Below are 24284 nucleotides of genomic sequence, written 5' to 3' on the forward strand. Positions count from 1 at the left end.
CCAGCCCCTGGAAAACACTACTATTTGTGTCTTTGGATTTGCCTTATAAATGGAACAATACAGTGTGGCTTCTTTCACTTAGCATAATGTTTTCAAGGTTTCCTTCATGTTGTAGCGTGCATCCATACTTCATTCCTTTTAATCCATTCCATAGATAAAAAATTTTATTTATCCTGGAATTTTTTGATGCTAAGACTATTTGCATTTTTAGTGTTTTTTTGCCTTTTATATATATTTTAAAGGTAAACTACTTTTTGTAAGTTACTGAAAATGAACTGTAGTCCTTAGTTTAGTTGTTTTTCATATCTACATAAATTTCATTATTATATTTACTATTTCTCAATGATGTTGCTCATCCTCTCACTCTTAAAAAAATCGACCGTCAGCTGTTATCATATGGCTTTGTTTTCAAAGTGAGCATTTTGCTTTTGGGGGGTTGATTATTTCAATACTTGAATATATTATCTGAAGGGATCTCCTGAGGTATAAATGTTTGGTTTTACTTAGCATAGTGTAAGTATGACACCTCTACAATCAAGCTGCCATAAGGGATTGAAACCAGTGAAATACATTAATGCAATAATTAATTTTATTTTTATTTTACTGATGTTACAAAAACTTACACTCAGGGAGCCACCGTTTCTGGACAGAACATATCATATAAGTTTTTTTTTTTTTTTTTTTGGAAATGATCTTTGTAGTGTTTTTGAAAGCAGAAGTTCTAATGAGACTGAATTGTAGCAACTACCTTAGATATACTTAGGTTTAATTTACTGATATGTAGCCTTTTTTGAGAGGGTAGTCAGGACCTTCTTTAAGAATTACATAAAAGTTTTGGACTTTCTCCTGTTACAGAAAATGTACACATGCATATATACTAAAAAGTTTACATATGGTTTCAGTGGGCTTGTAGAAATCATTATAGAAAAATCAGAGAAAGAAGATGGGAAAGGATGTAGTCAGATCCACTCCTGAAAAAGCCCAGCAGAGTTAAGGATAAAGAAGAAGGTAGGAAAGTAATTGAGAAAACATAGCCAGTAGTACTTTGCAAGGGCCATCTGTCTCTTTGCAGTTCCATTCTTTCTCTCTAGCTACATGTTTTGCTCCTGTTTTCATTTCCTCTTTTCCTTCCTCTTTTCTATTCAGGAAAGTCTTTGTTCACAATTTATGGGTCTAATCACCTGGGGTTTACACCTAGGATTTACTTTTAGAATAAGCTGCACCCATCATACAGTCTTCCAGTTAGCAGTAGCCACCAGAAAACACTTTATATGGTCTTCTAATTGTAGATGTTTAATTGAAAGATTGGTATTATAGTTTGCTGATAAATGTCTTTAAGGCCACAAAAATGTTGTAATTTTTGCTTATTAGCCTATTTGTTTGTCTCTAGGTGTCCCCCCCCCCCCCCCCCCCCTCACCAAGTGATCATAGCACACAACTTACTGAAAGGAAGGTTGTGGATCCCTAAGTACATTTATGTTTCCCCCTAACCAATTACCTTGTACTTAAAATAGTTCCAGACTTTTGACATTGGCAGGCACCATTGCATTAAAATCCTGTCCCTCTAAAAGGGATTCTGGGAAAGGTTCATTGTTGGGGGGGAATCATTGTAATAGGAAGTATATTTTCAAAGAAAGGAATCTTACACTGTAGCCTTATAGAGCCTTATAGACTCAAAGAAAAGATGTTGTCACTCAAAAATGACAAAATTAAAATTGCTTTGCTCCAAGTCTTTTTCTAGGAGCTTATGTAGGAAGGATAAAGATGCATTTGTCTTAAAATTATGTTATAGGATCTATAGAAATTCACAATTATTGTTTAGTTTTTCCTTTTGAATTATTATTTCTTTTTTATAGTAATATTCATGGTGGAATCTTCATAATTTTATATTATGCATCTTTTAACTTAAAATCTGCAGATTAAAAAAAATCTCTTTTTAGCTTCTAACCAGCAGTTTCAAATCAAAATTCAGAGCAGGTAGAGAAATGCTTTTAAAATGCATATTTGATGTAGTAAGTGCTATGCAATGCTTCTGAAAGCGCCAGGGTCACAGCTGCATACATGAAAATGCATGGTGACTGCAGGCATTGTTTCCTCACACAGAAAAGGCAATCTGTGTCTGTTGCTGAATTTATGATGTAAATCAAATCATAGCTTTCCTATATTCAGAGATGTAACAAGAAGGTTGAGGTGACCTAAAGGTTACAAATAACTTTTGCTTTTTGATTTGCCTACCACAGAGTATTTTTTTAACCCCCTCATTTCTATTAGGATGGATGTATTTATACTTGGAAAGGTGAATCCAGTTACATATTTTATCATTGCCTCTGCTAGTCTGGGGGAACTATGCATTTATCATTCATTCCTTCCTCACTCCGTTCTGTTAGGATACATGTACTGTACTGCTCTGTGCTGTTCATGATATTAATAAAGAGTAGGAATATTGAAGTATTAGGTACCAACTCTGTGTGCTTCCTCTGTGCTTTTTTTCTCTGAACAGTGTTGACTTTGGGACAATGTGCTAGAGGGACTGTGATAAATTGGCTTCCCATGATCCAGTTTATTTTGTCATTTGCAACAACATGAATCAACCAGTTTAAGAGTTTAAGAAGGTGATTTGGGGAAAGTATGTGTGTGATAATTATGTTTGTTGTAGATAGGCATTTGGCACTGAAAGGGAAACAAAAAGATTAAAAAGACACATACCCAGCTTTCATACCGCTTATGCTGTAATTTAAGAAACAAACCTATCCTGATGATAATCATAATTGTACCCACTTATGTAGTTCTTCTATTTGCTAGATATTAAATGCTTTACTTAAAAATAGCGATTAAAATACTTGCAAATCACGAAATGGGGAAGTGCCAAAGAATGTACAACAAATTGGATCATCTATTGCAGAACAACAACAGCAACAACAGAAGCCCACCCCCGCCCCCCCCCAAAATGCACACGGAGACATTATAGTCACTAAAGACCAATGAAGGGTGACCTGGTTGCCTGGTTTGTATTGATGTTGATCTTTAGAAATAATGTCATTCTCTTTTAAGGAGAAAGCAGAATCTATTGGCTATCTCAGGAGTTAGGAAATTCTGATTTAAAAATTTCTGCGGACATAGCACTTTACTTCCTTCTGAAATAAAAAAAAATAGGGTGATTTATCTTTGAGCTAAAAATAGAAGTCCTTTTTTTTGAGGACTTAGATTTTATTAGACATTGGACTTAGAGCCATTTAAGCTTGGGATAGAATTATTAGTAGCTGAGAGCTGCCATCTTTAATACTTTTTGCCTTTGCAGGGTTTGTTTGCATCTGTAGTCCTGAGCAGTACTAAGGTTAGGGTTTTAATGGGTGGCTTGGGTTATACAGTATTCGCTCTGGAAGGTATTTAGTCTGATCGCCTTATTTTATTATTGGTGAAGAAACTTTAGCCAAGAGAGGTTGATTCTCTTGCATGAGATCTCATGATTTGTGGCAGAGCCAGGATGTAAATTTGGAACTTTTGATTCTTTTAATTCAGTTCTTTTCCCTCACAATTTTATCTCACCTCTCCACTTCTATTTTCTGAGATATGGACATGGCTACATAATAGTAAGTAATTCCGATAATGTTCTGTAGTCACTGCATATATTAATATAAATAATAATGATGATAATGTGCCATGTTTGTGTTTATTTTTTCAAAACTTGTATAGCTTATTGTCTTCTACTGTTAGTTTTATTTACAAGTGATCGGGCTGATTCATCAGCCCATCTATCCTTTTGAATAAAGCGTTGTTAGGCAACTTACTGTTCATAACTTGAATAGCCGGTTTGGGGATAATTAGAAATTTGAGGCATGACTCAGGTTGTGTTTTGGCATTTTCCATACCACATTCTTCCCTTTTTTGATCAGTAATGCTTCCAATTTAAAGTTGTTAACTTGACTCGGTTAAACTGTGGATCCTTTCATTTACCTTGACCTTTCTCAGTTGGATATATCTGAAAAAATGGAAAGGCTAACAAGCAGTGGGTGAGAGGAAGAAAGTAAAGAGAAATCTTGAGTAATCCATAAATGTAATAATCAGCTCTTGAATACAGCAAGACTGAGCTATACTTAGCTTTATTGAATTTTAAATGCTCTAATTATAATATTTTAAGTAGGAAAATAACTTCATTTTCTGTCATATCCAAATTAGCATGAATATTCTTTAATGCCCTTTATTCTATGTTTTGTAAAGGAATAGTTTTACATTTGTTTTCCATTTTAAGGCTTTTAGTTTCTGCTGTGTTCTGTTACTCTTGTGCATCCAGTTTGATAACTATATTTCCTTAAGAAAATCACAACTTTGGTCATGATTGATTAACTACTTTTTGTTCAGTGTAAGGAAAGGTGAAAGTAGAAAAGTAGAAGCATAGTCTTTTTTTTTTTAACAGTTCGGGATTGGTGCAATGCTTTCTTCAGTGATGGACCTTCCATAGTACTTGTCATTTACTCAATGCAGTGATTCTTGACCAGGAACAATTTTGTCCTCCAGGGGATATTTGGCAATGTCTGGAGACAATTTTGATTGTTTTGACTAGGAGAAATCCCACTTGTATCTTGTGGGTGGAGGCCAGGGATACTGCCAAACATTCCATCGTGCATAGGACAACCCACACAATAAAGAGATATGTGGCCCAAAATGTCAGTAGTGCTAAGACTGAGAAACTCTCATGCATGGGCAGTTGTGCAATGAAGTTTATTGAGTTAAAAAATACATCCGTTCTATTACATGAGCCTAAGGCTTTATGGATTATTTTATATATGTATTACATACCAATTTGATGACTCAAGGGAGAATTTAGCTCTTTGCTTCATTATGATTAAGATATTAAAATTGTGGCAATTATAATTGATTATAGGTTAGTATACTTAGTTGAAATAGTATGTTAGTAATCAAACGCTGATCAACAGGAGGATTTAGTGTTCTCCTCTTATACTTACCTTTTCCCTCAAGCTTTTCAGCTTCTTGGAATCAATATTGTGTATCATTACCTGCAATATTGCCACTCAGATCTGACATAATCAATTATTTGAAAAACTTAATTATCCAGATGTCTAAATCAGTAATTAATCTTTATGATCCCTATCCTACTATATTTTACTTAATCTCATTTTTTGAATTTAGGTCTGAGATACTAAATAAAATCTGCTGAATCCAATAGCTAGCAAAACAGGCCTTCAGCATCATGCAACAAAGCTGGGGTGGCTCCCTCGGTATGCATAAATGTAAATTATAATAGAATTGTTTGCCATGTATACATCACTTTTAATCCCATTTTATACTATTTTTTATTTCTGTTGACCTTATTCAATTTGGACAAAACTGTGTATTTTAAAAAGGAGATAGATCCTTAGTAGTTTTTTTGGTGAAGTGTGAAGGATGGAAGGGAGATGACTTATAAAGGAAGAATATTGAAAAGCACTTCAGTGCCTTGTAGTAACTTGTTGAGTTTTCTTCTTAAATATTTATAAGTGCCACCATTATCTGGAAGATTAATGGATGATTATATCTGATTCTCTTTATAGCAATATGGTTCTTATCAGAAGAACCCAAAGCTGCTGAAATAATTGTAGGTACTGTTTCTGCTATTTCTTCCTTTTTATGTGGTGAGTGTTTTTTTGTTTGTTTGTTCATTTGTTTTTGGTGGAGACTGGGTCCTGCTATGTTGCTCAGGCTGATGTCAAATCCCTGGCCTCCAGCAGTTCTCCAGCCTTGGCCTCCCAAAGTGCTGGGATTACAGGTGTGAATCACTGCTACTGGCCTGGTTTGTGGTTTTAATTGAACATGACCTGCTGAACTTTCAATCTAAGAATTTCATCTGATGTGACATACCTGAGAGGCTTTTAGGATTTGTAATATTTTTCTTAGTATTTGTGGCAACCAGAGTGGAAGCAAATTCTAGGTAGGTTTAACTGCCAAAGGGTTTGGAATTGGGAAACATGAATGATTTTGATATGATTTCTGAGTTTTGGCATTAAAAGTTGCTTGGAGTGATCCCTTAGCAATGATAGCATTCCCATCAGTCAGAAATAGCCTGTGCTTTAGCAAACAGGAGGCTGCCAGCATGTGAAGTTAGTTAGTACATGATAGGTTAGGTGAGGTTAAGAAGAAATAAAGAGATAGTGTTATACTCAGAAACTGTGTGGTAGTGTCAGAGAGGTGTTTCATGTGTGTTTCAACGTGGTAGATCTACTGTACTCTTCTGTTTTTAAAAGAGAAAAAAAAATAGTACCTTTGCCACCCCCAACACCCCTGCAGTAGTTTTTACTTGTAGCAGTTCTGAATCCTGGCAACATACTAAAATTACCTGTAGAGTTTTAAAAAATTGCTAAGGGACAAACTTCATTCCTAGCAAGTCTAAGATAACAGACCTGGGCCTTAGTATTAAAAAAAAAAAAAAAAGATTTCCACAGCTAATCTAACTTGCAACCAAGATTAGGAACCACTGCTTTATAGCAGTGCATCAGAATTTCCTGCAGGGCTATTTATTAAGTCCGGGCTAGGGCTTGAGAATTTGCATTTCTAACAAGTTCCCAGTTGATCTTACTAGTAAGGCATCATATTTTGAGAATCACCACGAAGGCAGTCTTAAAAAATCATTTGAGTGTAACTGATGGTCTGATAGTTACTGTTTTTTGAAAAATCATTGCTGGAGATATGTAGTTGGGTTAAAATTAAAATTAAAGAATAGCATTATGTATGTGGTTCCTTTTATGCTAAAAAGATTGATATTTTTGTATTGTTTGCAGGTTTTCACAATGAGCATTTTAATTTTTTTTTTTTATTTTGAGATGGAGTTTCGCTCTTGTTACCCAGGCTGGAGTGCAATGGCGTGACATCAGCTCACCGCAGCCTCCGCCTCCCAGGTTCAAGTGATTCTCCTTCCTCAGCCTCCTGAGTAGCTGGGATTACAGGCATGTGCCACGATGCCCGGCTCATTTTGTGTTTTTAGTAGAGACAGGGTTTCTCCATGTTGGTCAGGCTGGTCTCAAACTCCCAACCTCAGGTGATCCACCCGTCTTGGCCTCCCAAAGTGCTGGGGTTACAGGCGTGAGCCACTGCGTCCCACCTTACATTTTATTTAAATATTTTCTTGGAGGAAAAAGCCACATAAATAATAACTAAAAATTTTATAGTACCTAATAGTTTAAAAAGCTGACCAATTTACAATTATTAGTAGAGTAGCCTTTTTGAACTATTTAAAATAACTCATGGTTGTGCCTTTTTTTTTTTTTTTGGATTAAACCCCATTCTTTGAGAATCCAAATTTCAGATTTTATGTTTTATATAGTCTCTTTAGGTATCTTAATGGAAGTAGCTCAAATAAAAGGATTCATCTGCATTCAACAAATTTTATGTGTCTTCAGTTTGGATAGTTTGTTGTTAAGATGGAAGGAATATTTCCCTTTTTCTATTCTTAAATATCCTGGGAAACACGGAACCATACAATGGAAATAATGAAGTGGAAACAGAGAGGGAGAGACAGGGTTGGGGTAAGGTTGGAGGAAATGGAAATTTCCAGGCTTGGAAAGAGAGCAGGAGTAGCAGGAGGAGGAGGTGGCCTGTGACCTCTAGGAATGAAGGATCAAGGGGATGGATATGAGAGAGCTCCTGGATTCAGGAGCTTGGCCAGAGTTACAGAGCTGTTAAATGGAAGAGCCCCTTCCCAAATCTGGATCTCTGAGGCTCCTGGGTCCGTTTTGTTTTCTGCAAAAATGTTAGGTAAAGGCAGTGGGGAGAGTCAGTTCTGATGAACCAACTCTGCAACAAATGGAGCAAGTGATCATTTTGTGACAATTATGAATCCTGAAAAAAGTCTCTAGATGATATTGGCTTCTTTGCTGTTGTATTTGGATATTGAAAATGTTTAGTCTTGAATGACGGCTTCCCATGTGACTTTTTGTGTTTTTTAGAAATCATCCTCATCCTTTGATCACTGTGCTTGAACACAGACCTGATTGCTGGCCAGTATTTTTGCAGCAGCTGACAGCATTTTTCCAGCAGTGCCCTGAAAGGTAATATAAAATTACAATGTAAAATAAAGTGAGGGAGACAGAATGGTATATGCTAATTTTAGAGCTAGGGTTTTTTTTTTGTTTTGTTTTGTTTCTTTTTAGCTGCTTTGATCTATAATGTTTTCTCCTGAAGAAACATCCTAGAGCAGGTTGTAGTTTTCTATTTTCTTTTAAAGAGTAAAAGAAAAAAAAATACCAGATTTATTGGTTGTTGAAATGTTGAATATGAGAAAAGCTGTTATTAAAGAAGTTAAACATTGGTAAGTGGTTGGGAAAGTTGGCTAGAAAAATTCAGTAAGCTACTACACAATACATATAAAAGATAGGTTCATCCCTCTGGAAATTGGCTAATGAGTTAGTCTCTCCATTAGAAAACTGCCAATTGGGATAAAGTATTACTGCCAAGTGGGATCAGATAGCCACCATATGTGCAGTTAGTGTACTTTCACCAAGGCCTTTTGATCGTCCTCAAAGCTACTCCCGTTTCTCCTATCCTTACTACCATGACACTGGTTCAGGGCCTCATTATCTCTTGCTGTGGCTCTTGCCACCTGTTCCTAACTGGTGTCTCTGTCTCCAGTCATGTCCTGCTCAAATCCATTCTCTAAACATTCCTCAGAAGTATATATCAAGAGAGCGAATCTTACAGTATCACTTCCGTGCTTAAGTCTCTGTGGCCGTGGTTTTCAAACTGCACTTGCAGTGCATGGGCTAAGCATGGAGCATGTTCCCACCGCTTCAGCTCTGTTTTCATAGTACTTACTTGTTGATATCTTATGGAAGCTTTCTATGGGAAAACAAAAAGGTTTGGTTTCTGAAACAGTTTGAAATTCCCTGGACTACAGGATAAAATCTAATATGTCATAAACAGGCTTAGTAAATGATGTAATTCCAATCTGTCTCACCAGCTTTATCTTTTCTTATCTTCATCTCACAGTTTATGCTTTAGCAGTACACTGACTTGCCTTGTGTTCCACACAGGAAGCAGTGCTGTTTCCTTTTCTCCATATTTTTATTTACTGGTATCTACTGTTCTCTCTTGAAACTTACCCCACTCTCTTCCTGATAAATTTCTTTATTTAAAATCTCTGTTTAGGCATTTTTTTGCCCTAGGCTCTTTTGTTACTAGAAGCTGTATTAGGCATGTCTCTTTTTTTTTTTTTTTTTGTATTGAGACGGAGTCTCGCTTTGTCACCCGGGCTGGAGTGCAGTGGCCGGATCTCAGCTCACTGCAAGCTCCGCCTCCCGGGTTTACGCCATTCTCCTGCCTCAGCCTCCTGAGTAGCTGGGACTACAGGCGCCCGCCACTTCGCCCGGCTAGTTTTTTGTATTTTTTAGTGGAGACGGGGTTTCACCGTGTTAGCCAGGATGGTCTCCATCTCCTAACCTCGTGATCCGCCCGTCTCGGCCTCCCAAAGTGCTGGGATTACAGGCTTGAGCCACCACGCCCGGCCATGGCCTGTCTCTTGCATGGTTACATAATACCTTACAGTTGTGACATTTTCGTTATTACTCTCCTCTATAAACTGTGAAACCTTCTTGAGGGCAGGGACTGTGGTTCATTATTCTTTGTATTAATGATGCTTGGCACATTTCTAGGTGCTTTATAAATGTTGAATTTCTTTAAATGAGGACCCTGGATTAGAAGGGCTCATGAGGACCCTGGATTAGAAGGGCTCAGGTAGTGGTTTGTAGAGCGCCTTAAAATATATAGTATCACTACATACTTAATACCATCACATAAGGTTGTGATAAAGATACCATTATTCTGGGTAATGCCTGAGTTATAGTCACCATGCCAGATACATTCATATTTTCTTGCTTTTGAAGGTTTTATAGTATCTTATAAATATAGTGTCTTAGAACACCATTTCTAAGTCCATAACTTCAGTTTTACATAGAATTTCGAGGCAGGATATACTGCCACTGGAAGTTTTAAAGAGATATAGGAGACTTTGTGTTTTAGTCAGTTTGGGCTGCTATAACCAAATACCTTTAGACTGGGTGGCTTATAAAAAACAGAAATTTATTTCTCACAGTTTTGGAGGCTGGGATGTCCAAGATCAAGGTATTGGCAAATTTGGAGTCTGGTGAGGACCTACTTTCTAGTCCTCAGAGGGCCGTTTTGTCTGTCTATCCTCACACGGTGGAAGAGGCAAGAGACTTCTCTGAGACCTCTTTTATAGGGTCACTAATCTCATTCATGAGGGCTCCATTCTCATAATCGCATAATCTCCCAAAGGTCTCACTTCCTACTCTCTTGGGAGTTGGGATTTCAGAATATGAATTTGTGGGGGACACAAATATTCAGTCCATAGCAACTTGTAATTGGCTGCTAGTGAGAAAAATTTATGTTAACAGTTGAATGAATAGCTCAAAATGAACATCATTATCATCCTGTCTTCCCCTATGTAGGATTGCATTTTCAAAGGTAAGACATTAATATTTACTAAATAAGACTTTGTTCAACTCTGTAAGAAACAAACAAAAAATCTGAAGAAATAAACACATTTGTTTAATGAAATTTCTCTCTGTTGCTAAATAGATTGAATTGCTTTATAAAAGATGCTGCTGCCGCCACGCTGCTTTTGTTATTGAGCTCATTTATAGGTTAATTCTTAAGAATGCATAACTTTTCCAATGCTTAGTAAATAATAAATGTACTATTTGGTTACTTTTATCTCAAGGGTGTATTATAATTGGGACTTAGAAGTAGTTACTCTAATTTAAGTTGTCTAGATATCATAAGGAAAAAATATTAATTGACTTTGGTTTATTTACTGTTAAGCTTTTATTGACTCATTCCTTTTACTTAAGTTCTTAGGTATTAGAGTATGCTATCTAGAGCCATTTGAAATTCTAAATTATTTTGTATTTATTTGCAAAGAATAATTTCAATAGCCTCATCTTTATTTTTGTACTATAGAATTATTCCTTGCAGTATGAAATTGATAGTTCTGGTTGCAGACTTAGTTTCCTGAGATATAATTTTAGGGCCAGTTAACTCAGTCTGTTGTTGTTTAGAAGGTAATAGAGCTACTCAGGGTGCTGAGGCTTGAGAATCACTTGAGCCCAGGAGGCGGAAGTTGCAGTGAGCAGAGATTGTACCATTGCACTTCAGCCTGGGTGACAGGTTGTTAATTTAATAAGAATATGAGTAGCAATTCACAACTTTGAGAAGAAAGCAAAATGTTGTAACATTAGCTAGCTATTTATGTTCATTTTTAATATTATATATATGTCCTAAAATGACAGTATATCTTCATGCTAGATTTTTTTGGGGGGCATTATAATTATTATTTTTAAGATACGGGAGTCTGCTATGTTGCCCAGGCTGGACATGAACTCCTGGGCTCAAGTGATTCTCCTGTCTCAGTCTTCTGAGTAGCTGGGACTATAGGCATGCACCTCTGCACACAGTATTTAGGTATATTTTATAATTAAGTTCTGCCTTTATTTATTGAAGGCCTATGATTTTAACCTTTCAGGAACTGAGAATTTGAGAATGGTACAAATTGATGATATCATAGATTTTAGTCTGGGTTACTTTAAGATTGTCTAGTCTAACATAATTTTTCAGATGAGAGAACTGAGGAGAGTGACATTAAATGACTTACGGAAGGTTTCTTGGCTAACTAGTGGAGTTGGGCCTAAAGCCTCCACTTTTTCCTTTTTTCTTTTTTTTGAGACAGAGTCTCACTCTGTCGCCCAGCGCAATCTCGGCTCACTGCAACCTCCTCCCGGGCTCACGCCATTCTCCTGCCTCAGCCTCCCAAGTAGGTGGGACTACAGGTGCCTGCCACCACGCCTGGCTAATTTTTTTGTATTTTTAGTAGACACGAGGTTTCACTGTGTTAGCCAGGATGGTCTTGATCTCCTGACCTCATGATCCACCCACCCCAGACTCCCAAAGTGCTGGGATTACAGGTGTGAGCCACCGTGCCTGGTCCAAGCCTCCGTTTTTTACTCTCTCTCTAGGTCTGTTTTTTTTTTTTTTTTGCGACTTCTCCCTTAGTGGTGAACATAAATATAAAAGACTTGTGTGTAGGTACATACATAATTGGTTACATTTTAAATCAGTTTGAGATTTCAGATTATCTGTTTTTTTAATATTCTTTTTTTCCTAAGCCCTGGTAATTTCTTACTCCACTGAAGTGATGATTAATCATCAGATACCACGTGGGAAATGCAGAATCTAAAATCAGAACAGATTAAGCCAAGGGGATTTTTAAATAGTATATTGTCCTAAAGGAAGTTCAACGTTTGCCCCTGATGTCAAATCATAATGGCATCTTGGAAATGTATTTCTTTATATGAACCTTACATTTCACGTTCAGGATCTCAAAGTAGAAAAAAACAGATAAGCTCTCCATGGATGCTGTTGACATCTGGATAGTATTTATTATTTGGGGAATACATTATTAAAGAGAGATGGAGAAGGAAGTTTCTTAAATCTCTTTTCTGGAAACTTTCGCTTTGTATTTTATACATACATTATCTGATTCCTTCATCTATCTTTTTTTAGTTTCCTAAAGTAGAAGGTGTGATAAAGATATATGTTTCAGTAATAATTATGACCTCAAAAGTCCTTCTGATTTTTATAGATTGTATAAGTATTTGGGCTTATGATAAAAAAATTTCTTCAGACTGTGAGCTCTATGAGAGCAGGAACTTAATCTATTTTTATTTCTTACTTTGTTTCCATCACATAGATGAGTAAGGTATACTGTAGGTGGTCGGTAAATTTTACCAAGTGAATAAATGAATGAAAAAAATTTAATTGGCTTGGTAACGTTTACATTTTTATTAATGTTAATGGCATTTTAAAATCACATTGCTATGAAATGTATGGTGTTATAAGATTATGTTGTCAAGCATAGTTTATTATAATTTAAAAAAATTCCTTTTTATATTAGATTCAGGGGTACATGTGCAGATCTGTTTGAAGGGTATATTGTGTAGTGCTGAGGTTTGGCCTTTTATTGATCCTGTCACCCAGTAGTGAACAAAGTACCTAACAGGAAAATTTTCAGCCCTTGTCCCCACTCCTTCCCACCCTCCTTTTGAAGTCCCCAGTGTCTGTTGTTCCCATCTTTATGTCTGTGTGAACCCAAGGTTTAGCTCCCATTCTTAAATGAGAACAGTAAAACATAATTTAAATACCGTTTCTTCCATGAAGCAATTGCACTTTATACCATTCTTTTGGCAGTTTTCACTTTCTGTCATCTAGTTCAGGATTATAACTGATTGTCTCTGTCAGACCGTATGCTTCTTGAGGATAGATAATTCTTTTTTCTAATTTGTATCTTATCTAATCATTCCTTATATATAATGTGGAAAACATTAGAAAATAAAATCATGACATTTAATTGCATACTAATTATGAAACTACTTTGTAACTTAGTGTAACTGAATTATATGAGCGTCTCTTTGAAGGCCTAGTATATACAGTTATTGGTGATAGTAGCAGTAAACAGAAATCCGTGGCCTCATTTGGTTTATAGTCTGGCAGGGGATACAGATATTAAGTATGTAATGATAACAGCCTGTAGTCTCAGCTACTTGGGAGACTGAGGCAGGAGGATTGCTTGAGCCCAGGAATTCAAGGCTGGAATGCACTATTATTGTGCCTGTGAATAGCCATTGCACTCTAGCCTGGGCAATGTAGCAAGACCCTGTCTCTTAAAAAAAATGTAATGACAATAAAGGCATTATATCTTAAAAGCCCATCTGATGTTATCTGATGAAGGTGAAGTGTGGAGGAAGGACCTGAGAAAGTCATTTTAAAGCAGGTAACTGAAGGATGATAGAAACTAGGTAGGAGAAAGAATAGGAAGGGTAGAAGGGGAGAATATTACAGATAGAGGGAATAGCAAGTGAGAAGAAAGCCCAGATGGCTTGATAAAGACCTGAAGGGAGTTTAGTGTGGTTTAGTGGTGAATGAAGAGGAAGAAATGAAGCTGGAAAGATAAACAGAGGCCAAATGATGGAGGGTATGTGTGAATTGGGCTACATACTGTTTAGGCTAATGACGTGACCGTATTTTTATTTTTGATGATCATTCTGGTATTTTAGTGAATTTGGACTAGGAGTTTTCAGGATATAATGAAATCTAAACAGATAAAAAAGATTAGTAGAGTGGGAAGTGCTTAAGAAGACTTTGACAAATTACTTCACCTCTCTCTCCTTCAGTTTCTTTATCTGTGTTATGAGGATAATATTATTTTTTATTTCATGGGGTTGTGGTGAGGATTAAATGGATTTAAAGACGTAAAATGCAGTAACTTGAACACTGTAAGGGTTAACAGGTTAACAAGTAAATGTTAACTGTCATCATAATCATCTTGGGATGTTTGTCTGGGTTTGTTTTATGTAGATAGATCCTCACCTATAGAGTTTTTTCCAAAAAAGCCTGTTTGTTTCATACTCCTGGAGAGGTGATCCTGATATCTTTTTTTGTTTTGTTTTGTTTTGTTTTGTTTTTAAGATGGAGTCTCTCTCTGTTGCCAGGCTGGAGTGCAGTGGCGCGATCTCAGTTTCACCATGTTGGCCAGGATGGTCTCTGTCTCCTGACCTCATGATTCGCCCGCCTCGGCCTCCCAAAGTGCTGGGATTTTTACAGGCGTGAGCCACCGCGCCCGGCCCAGATGATTCTTATGTTCACTAAAGACTGATTTTGGAGATGTAGTTGCAGTTCTAATGTGCAAATAGAGACTCTCTTCATCCTGGGTATCTAGCTTACAGTCTCCAGGTGTTGAATAATTTTCCTCAGTGTACAAAGAACTGTTTGGCATAGATGTAGGCAGGTCATAGTGGAAGAGAAGAATCATAAAAAGAAGTTACACTTGATGATATGGTAGTTTATGTTATTTCATTAACTGTAAGTTGATATTTGCTACTTTACCTGCATGATAGTGTGTTTAGCTCATTAACTGGCTAACATATTTCATGTCTTATAGGTCAGAAGTTTCATGCATTCAAATAATGGCACCATTTCTGTGGTATCTGTATTGTGAACCATCTCAGTTACAAGAATATGCTAAACTCCGACTAGCCCTGCTGAAAGTCTTACTTCAACCCCAGGTTCTTTGTGACAAAGATCAACCATCAATACTGGAACAGCAGATACTTCAACTGTGTTGTGACATGGTTCCATGTTTGCAGGTAAGGTCTTCGTCCTCCACAAATACAGCATCGGCATCGGTAACTGTTGTTATTATCACAGACAAAGAAGTTCTAGAAAATAAGTGATTTGGCAAACTCAGACATGATCTTCACTCTAGAAATGCTTACAATCTTTTGGGGAAGATGAAAAAAACAAAATCTAGATTGAACATGAGTGTATTATGTTTGATGTTAACTAAATTCACAGAAATTATAAATCAACATAGTCTATTTTGGGATTAGCAGGCGTGAAAACTTTCCTTTGTTTAAGAAACAGTTATCAGGTAAAAGATTTTGAGTTGAGTTTCTTCTGTATAGACATTGGGACAGTAAGAAGGAAAAAAAAGACCTCTGTGCACATTGGAAAAAAAAAAAGGGGGGGGTGTGTCTCAGGGCATAAATAGCTCTGATGATGCAAAGCCTGGCCAGCTGAGTGCCAGCTAGATTCCAGCTTCCACATGTCCCCTTGGAACATACGCAGCAGCTCTCAGGGATCCTGCTCTTGAGAAGCACACATGTAGTAAATGAGTTAGGACAAGTACTGTACATATATTCTTATAATTCAAAGTAGAAAGATGAAAAGTGGTTAACGGAGGTATGGAGAAAACACGGACACAGTTCAGGGGAAAGAGAAATTTGAGTCATTGTCTCTGTAACTGCAAATGAAAAAAAAAATCCAGTTGCCCAGGTGTTGGGATTTTAGTGTAGTGATTCATTTATCAGTCCATCTCTTCCCATCATCTAGGTTTGCTATTTGACTGGAATCTGAGCACCATGCTGCTTAGCTGATGGAGGGAATCTGTGAACATATTTCAAAGTGATCACTTGAGGTCACACATGACCTGTTTTAAGTTTGTGTTAGCAAGGAGTGACTAGAGTAAATCTTTCCTTTGCGACTCATAAATAGGCTTTCCTGTAATCAAGGCAGAGAAAATTTAATTAAAATGAATTCTCCTGTGGCTTTTCCAAAGCTTTTGTTTTGTGCGCGCAATAGAGCAATGTTTAGGCACAACATCTTGAACTAGGGTATATTTTTCACATCATGGCTGCATTACCCTGTGCTGTGCTCCTTGGCAAAGGTTTGTCTTCATCTTATGAACCTGTGTTGACAAGCTTAAATGCTTCTAGAAATGAGCTATGTGGAATATTTCTGGGAATCTGTGGCTTTTTAACCTAACAATTATGTGAGAAAAAAGGGAATACATCATTTGGAAGTACTGGAACTAGTGATATTAGCATACTTAATCGGTTTAACAAATCAGCGTTACTAGAATGAAGCATGTGAGGGTTGGAAGTGGTCTTAGAGAGAATATAGTCCATTTCCCACCCAATACAGATGTTTCTTATACTCTCTGGAACATGACTATCTTATGGCTAATTGAATGTTGATAGAGGAAGAATACTATTTTGCAAGGCAACCATTTTTTTTTTTAGCAAGTACTTATTGACCTTCATTTTTCTAATTACTCATTCGTTTTCATTCTTCTCAGAAATGCTTTTTTTAAAAGCTTTCATAAGCTTTTAACAAAAACCCATCTGTATCTTCTCTTGTCTTGTTTTTCTCCCTTCTTTCCTTCCCATTTTTCCTTCCTTCGTTTCTTCCTCACCTCCCTCCCTTCCTTATTTTTTTCTTCACTTTCTTAATCTCTCCATTGCAAATGGTTTCCCGACTTTTCTCTGTTTTGTTTTGCCAGGAATTTTCTAGTTTATTGGTGCTCAAAATGTGCTACTATGAAATGATGTTCTTAGAGATGACTGCAATGCTGTTGATGTGGTCTTACTTATACTGAGCACTAGGATAGAATCACATTTACATTTTATAAAACAAGTTTTAGAAATAACCATGCAACCTTGTTGACCAATGATGAAAGAATGGTCAGTGAAACTCCTTTTTCTAGTTCTTCTCATGCCAGTTGCTCTTTCATTTTATAGATGTAGAATTGTCCTTTTCATTTTAATGGTGATTCCTGTCACCTCACATATTACCTATTGTATTATTAAATAATATATTTCTACATAAAGACAGAATGTTACTTCAAAATTATGCTTGTTTAGAACTTAGATAATGTTGGCCGGGCGCGGTGGCTCAAGCCTGTAATCCCAGTACTTTGGGAGGCCGAGACGGGTGGATCATGAGGTCAGGAGATTGAGACCATCCTGGCTAACACGGTGAAACCCCGTCTCTACTAAAACATACAAAAAAATTAGCCGGGCGAGGTGGTGGGCGCCTGTAGTCCCAGCTACTCGGGAGGCTGAGGCAGGAGAATGGCGTGAACCCGGGAGGCGGAGCTTGCAGTGAGCTGAGATCCGGCCACAGCACTCCAACCTGGGCGGCAGAGCGAGACTCCGTCTCAAAAAAAAAAAAAAAAAAAAGAACTTAGATAATGTTAAAGATTAGAGAGCCTTTAATGCTAGCTTGCTGAGGTTGTCTTTTGAATTTTTTTTAATGGAAAATTAGAAATGTGCACATAAATGCACTCAAGGAAATATATTGTCAAATAAACATTAGGCTTTATTTTGTGGCCTTTTGACTTTCCTACTGTATGTTTGCAAGACAGCAAAATAATTTATACCAGACTGTTTATTTTTTATAACAATGTTTTCTGCTATTTCTTCTCTTTGATCTTTTAGTATCTTTTTTTTCTTGTTTGCTAGCAACTAATTTTTGTCTCTGTGTATAACTAATAGTCATTTGTGTTATTATGGTGATAACCACACTGGTAAAAGGTACAGCTGGTCAACCGTAGGCTTTCTTCTTGATGAATTTAACAGACACAGGCTCCTGATGGAAGCAGATGGTCCATTGTTTGTAATCTCTGGGAAATGCCAGTGTGTCTGTGAGCAGGACCATATCCTTAATACCAACTCCAGAATTTTGATCAGAACAGCTGGGTTTGAATTGCATTGGGATTTTCAAGAGCACCCAAGTCCTTCCTATCTAATACATTAGCCTGTTGAGAAGACTACCATTTGAATATGGTCTTTTACTATATCTGCCAAATGTGGAAATGATACTCTCAGTTAAGGCTGTCTGAGCAAATATCTTGCAGATAAAGGGCTTAGTACCATGTTAGAATAACATGCTGACCCTTTACTATCAGGTTATCTATGTTGGAATTGTAGAAATGAGAGTTCATTTGGAGAATTCAAAACCAAACTTAATTTCCCTCAACATGTTGGCATTGTCATGTAACTTGTTTTAAGATATCTGCACTCAGAGAAGCTAGAAAAATAAAGGAAGAGAAATTTGTGTCAGCCAGCAGTAACAAAAACAGTAGCAAATTGGATTTTGGTTAATAACCAAAGGATAAGGTGCAGTTGTATAGTTAATCCTTCATTGAGTTCTGTAACTTTTTTTCATCTCCTTTAAGTCTTTATAGGTTTAGAGAAAAAATTATATTGTTGAAAGCTTTTTGTGTACCTTAAAATTATCCTTTGGTTTGTGTATTTTTTAATATCATATAATGACTTTTTAAAACAGATAAAAGATTTGATACAGACAACAGAAGCGATGATGTTTATTGAGGAAGTATATTTAAGCCTTTTGCGTCATCCTGTTTTCTGGAAAATTCAGCTTACCCAGATGACTCTTCAGCTGCTGTGTGTCTGTGAAGTCAGCTTAAAGATAACTGGCGAATGTTCATCTTTAATTCACCTTTTAGAGCACAGTGTTGAACTTCTGAAGGAGGTAAGGATAGTAGTACATTATACTGTTCATGCATTGCTATAAAGAAATACCTGAGACTTGGTAATTTATAAAGAAAAGAGGCTTAATTGGCTTACAGTTTGGCAGTCTGTACAGGATGCATGGTGCTGGCATCTACTTAGCTTCTGGGGAGGCCTCAGGAAACTTACAATCATGGCGGAAGGTGAAGCAGGAGCCAGCGCTTCACATGGCTGGTGCAGCAGTGAGAGAGAGGAGTGGGGAGATGCTACACACTTTTAAACAACCAGATCTCAATCACTATCACAAGAACGGCACCAGGAGGATTGTGCTAAACCATTAATGAGGAACACCTTTGTGATCCAGTCACCTGCACCAGACCCCACTTCCAACATTGGGGATTACAGTTCAACATGAGATTTGGGCAGGGCCAGAGATCCAAACCATATCAGATAGACATTTTATTGTGTCAGTTATCACTCAAGTGAGTCTTTCAATAACTGGGTGGATGTGCTCATTTAGTTTGCATATCAGAGGCATTTTGATCTTATACCATTAGAGCATATTGCTATTGCACTACTACTAATATCATTTGTTAGAAAAAGAAATCATTAAAATACTCTTCAGATCATCATTTAAAGATCACCACTGTGACTTTTTTTTTCCGTTTATTCATGCAGAACACAAGTATTGAACATTTACTATATGCCAGGCTTTATAGAATACATAGATGAAAAGGTAAATTCTATGACCTCAAGAGGCTTACAGACATGCAGTAACTAAATTATAGTACAATAAGAGAAAAGATTTTATGGGAGTATATTTAAAGTTTAATGGGAGAACAAGTTTCAGGAGGTAGGGCATGAGTTGAGATTTGAAGACTGAGTGGAATGTGCCTGGTACAAGGGCCTGGGAAGGGCATTCCAGCTGTTGAACAGCATGGGCCCAAATAAAGAAACATGAAAGAGTTGTCAGGCTTGGCTTATTAAAAAAAAAAAAAACAAAAAAAAAACACAAGAGGATGTTTGATATTGCTGAAGGATTAAGATGTGGCAAATAGGGCTGGGCCTGTCTTCCATGCCATGCAAATGAGTTTACATTTTATCCTCTATGCTCTTTGAGACCTTTCAGCAGATCTCAGTTTTTAATGTGTGGAAGATCTTTCTTGTAGGTGGGTGGAGAAGAGTTTGGGGCCACACACCACTAATAGGGTAGGAAGCGAGGAGGATGTCTTAGGCAGTTAGGGCTGCCACAGACTGGGTAGCTTAACCAACAAAAACGTATTTATTGGTCGGGTGCAGTGGCTCATACCTATAATCCCAGCACTTTGGGAGGCCGAGGTGGCAGATTATTTGAGGTCAGGAGTTCGAGAGCAGCCTGACCAACATGGTGAAACTTCACCTCTACTAAAAATATGAAAAATTAACTGGGTGTGGTGGTACACGCCTGTAATCTACTCATGATGCTGAGGCAGGAGAGTTGCTTGAACCTGGAGGCAGAGGTTGCATTGAGCCGAGTTCGCGCCACTGCACTCCAGCCTGCGTGACACAGCAGGACTTTGTCTCAAAATACATAAATAAACGAATAAAATTATTTCTCAGAGTTCTGAAGGCTGGAGAGTCCAAGCACGGGGTGCTGGCTGATTCTGTTCTTGATGAGGACTCTTCCTGGCTTGCAGCTGGCTTTCCTTGCATGGTAGGGAGAGTATGAGCTCTCTGGTGTCTTTTCTTGTGAGGACACTATCCAGATTGGATTAGGGCCCCACCCTGATGACCTCACTTAACCTTAATTACTTCCTCCCTCCAAATACAGTCACATGAGGTTTAGGGCTTCAACAAATACATTTTGGGAGGACACAGTTCAGTCCATAGTGAGGACCTAATGAGGGAAATGGAAGTGGGAAAAGGGAGACACAGAAGATAGAATCAGTAGGTCTTTATGATTGATTAGATGGTCAAGGAGAAGGGTTCTTGATAGAATCTCAGCTTTCTATTTTGGGCTACTGGATGATGCCATTTACTTTGAGAAATGGTAGCTGATGTTGGAAGGAAGATGATTAATTTTATTTCAGATATGCTTGACTCGAGGTATGTATGGATAATAGATAGTTGGATATATGGTTTTAAAATTCAGGCTAGAAGTCTAGGCTAAAGGTGTACATTTGTAGACATTAACTTTGGAGTGGGGATTTTAAACATGGGATTGGATGACAGGGCTTGTGGTGGAACTCTGGGGTGGTTGTTGTTTGGAATTTACTGATAAAGAGGAGTCTGAGAAAATATGTCTAGAAGGATCATATATAACCAGCAGAGACAGATGACAAGAAAATCAAGGGAAGGAATATCTCAATAAGGGGGAATGGTCAACAGTGTCATGTGTCATAGAGCAATGGTGTAAAAGTAAGGGATGGAAAGTATTCTCAGGATGTAGCACATAAAAGCTTATTGTTAACATTAGAGGGAGCAGTTTCAGCAGAGTGGTGGTGGTGGTGGTGGGGATATTGGAATTAAGGGAGCGTGAATGGCAGGTGAGGAAATGAGAGAGTAAATGTAGATTTTGATGGAAGATGGGAACCCAGGAAGACTCAAGTATTATAAGTCATTTGTCAATTTGCCAATCTTATGATTAGAATGACTTTACATATACTGGGACTCTAAATAACATTTTCCTACTGTATAGTTATATATGTATCTTATGTATAGTAGATATATATAATATATATCAGGTATAATTATATCTTACAGATATAACTATGTTATATGTCATATAGATAGTATATAAATGCATATAGATGTTTTATAGTTAAATATTATACAGAAAGATATTTTATAGATCAATATTATGTAGATAAATTGCCAGTTCTGTTAACTGTAAATGTAATATCCATGGGTAAGCCCCATATTTTTCCTGTATTTTTAGTAGATTCATATGAGTAGCAATTATAATTTCATAGAGTTTAGTCCTTTTTAGTATAATTCTCTGACCATTTTTTTGTATATTTCCCTCCCACCCTTAGCGTGTATTTATTAAGCAGATGCCTATGACAAACACTTTGCTATGGCAATTAGTTGAAAGCAGACAAGGTTCATGAAGCTCATGTTTTAGTCAAATGGTTCAAACTAGTGTGCATAAAAATCACTAGGCAGAGTCTGTTAAAAATGCACATGCCTGGGCCTTATCCCTAATGATATTGAATTAGCGGGTCTAAGTGCAGCCCAAATATCTCTATTTTAAAGTAGCACCCACGGGGGATTTTATCATTTATTTTGCACATAAGCCAAATAGCACATAGATCAAAACATAGAACTTTGAAACCATCACACAGATCAAGAAATAGAAGTTTCTAGCCACCACAGAAGTTCTCCACAAGCCCAGTCCTAATCATAACCTCCTCTTTCCCCTGACTATTCTGACTTCTGTAGTAACCACTTCCTTACATTTCTTTATACTTTTATCATCTCAGTGTGTAACTCTAATCACCATAATATGTTTTGGGCTATGTGTGTGTGTGAGATCTTTTAAGTTTCTTTCCAATTAAAGTTCATCCCCTTTCGTGTCCTCCCCCACTTTTCTTCCCTGCAGTTTGTGTACTGAATAACCTGGCTTGTGTGAGCTGGAGAGTTTCCTATCTTGTGGATTTTGCTGATTGCATCCATATGGTGCACTTTAATACAGTGGTCCCCAACTCCTGGGCCACAGACTGGTATCGGTTCCTTGCTTGTTAGGAACTGGGCCACACACAGGAGGTGAGCAGCCCAGTGAGCCAGCATTACTGCCAGATCAGCTGATGCATTAGATTCTCACAGGAGCATGAACCCTGTTGTGAACTGTGCATGCGAGAGATATAGGTTGTGTACTCCTTATAAGAATCTAAATAATGCCTGATGATCTGAAGTGGGACAGTTTCATCCCGAAACCATTCACTGCCCAAGATGTGTGGAAAAATTGTCTTCCATGAAGCCAGCCCGTGGTGCCAAAAAAGCCGGGGACCGCTGCTTTAAAGTGTTTCTCTGTTCAAAGGTAGTTAGCTCTAAAGGCTTGATTGGATTCAGGATATTTTGTTTTTTGTTTCCAAGACTACAGGGGGTGGTGTGTTCTGTCATCAAGAGGCACAATGTGTGTTGCTTTTCTTTTTATGATGTTAGTAGTTGTTGATACTCAATGCCTAGTTCCGTTAATTAGGAGTTGCAGAGTGGTAATGTTCTAATCCTATCATTCCTTCTTCATTTATTAGCTGGAATACTTCCATAAAAAGAACCCTCCTCCCCCAACAGCCTACTAGTTGGTTATCCAGTGGTAAAGGAAAGTTAGGATAAATGCTTTACTCTTTTGCCGTTTTCTTTACTAACTTTAAAAAGTATTATGAATTCATGAATTTAAACATATTTGATGCACTTCAGTCTATCATAGATATTATCCTTATTGAATTTTAAATTGTCTTATTTTGGCCACTGGGAATCTATTAATATAAAGTTGGCTCTTGAATCTAATTTTTAAAATGTTTTTGATTATAATGTAGAGTCACAGGATACTAATGTCATTTAGAAGAATGAAAATATTTTTGATGAAGGAAAGTCCTATTTATGTCTCTCATTTGCCCAATATTTTTAACAGTTTTAGAAGGAAATAACAATTAGTAGAACTGTTGAAATATTTGTGTTATGAAGTTTTCTGTCCCCATCCCCATCTTAGTGTTCCTGAGGTTAAAAAAGTGAGCCTAGGAAAATTAATTTGCAAACATATACTATAGGTCTATATGTACTATAATTTGAAATAAAATGAAGTAGAACGAAGCAGTCTTATGTATTTTGACACCATACCCACATTTCTGTATCACTGGCTTTATCAACTGGATATTTTGTTCAAATATTATATTAACTTTTTCCCCACTCTGTTCTCTTTCTACTCTTATATCAGAGTTGTATCATTGTATATTGAAAATTGATTTATTTCTTAGGCCGCATTAGTTTTTGTGGATTTGGTCTTAGTTGAGCCATTTTTAGCCTGATTAGAATGATCGTAATTTAAGGTCCTTTACATTTCAAGCAAAATAAATGCACCCTGACCAGCAAAATTAGGCAAAAATGATGCTCATTGGGAGGAGATTGAGTAGCTCTCAAAGTGAAGAATGAGTGAAACATTTCAGCATTGGGAAGGGTCGGAAACTTGTGATTTCTAAGACACTACTAGCTGATGACTCAGTTCCAACCAACTTTCTTCACTGTGTGTCTCAGTTTTCAGATTTTGTAGGAAAAATGATCTGTTTGGCCCATTTTGGCTTGATGAAGCTCTGGCAAGGGGAACAGAGTATGTAGCAAAGTTGTGGCACTGGAGGATTGTGTGAGTTGGGCCACCATCTTTGTTTTGTCTGCTACCTTGTCATGCCTTGTTTTCTCTTTAAAAATACTTTTCCATGA

The 24284-nt window shown here is 37.2% G+C and overlaps 1 protein-coding gene across 6 annotated transcripts in view; it reads left to right on the forward strand.

The window, feature by feature from the left end:
* The window catches only part of FOCAD (focadhesin), a 327680-nt gene that overhangs the window by 75310 nt on the left and 228086 nt on the right, over nt 1-24284 (forward strand). For all 6 annotated transcript variants that reach the window (XM_030919606.1, XM_030919604.1, XM_030919601.1 and 3 more), the window contains 3 exons: nt 7938-8039; nt 14999-15203; nt 18685-18891. In XM_030919606.1, coding sequence (XP_030775466.1) covers nt 7938-8039; nt 14999-15203; nt 18685-18891 — 514 coding nt within the window. The remainder of the gene's footprint in view (nt 1-7937; nt 8040-14998; nt 15204-18684; nt 18892-24284) is intronic.

This window comes from Rhinopithecus roxellana, chromosome 16 (genome assembly GCF_007565055.1).
Source record: "Rhinopithecus roxellana isolate Shanxi Qingling chromosome 16, ASM756505v1, whole genome shotgun sequence".
Lineage (NCBI taxonomy): Eukaryota > Metazoa > Chordata > Mammalia > Primates > Cercopithecidae > Rhinopithecus > Rhinopithecus roxellana.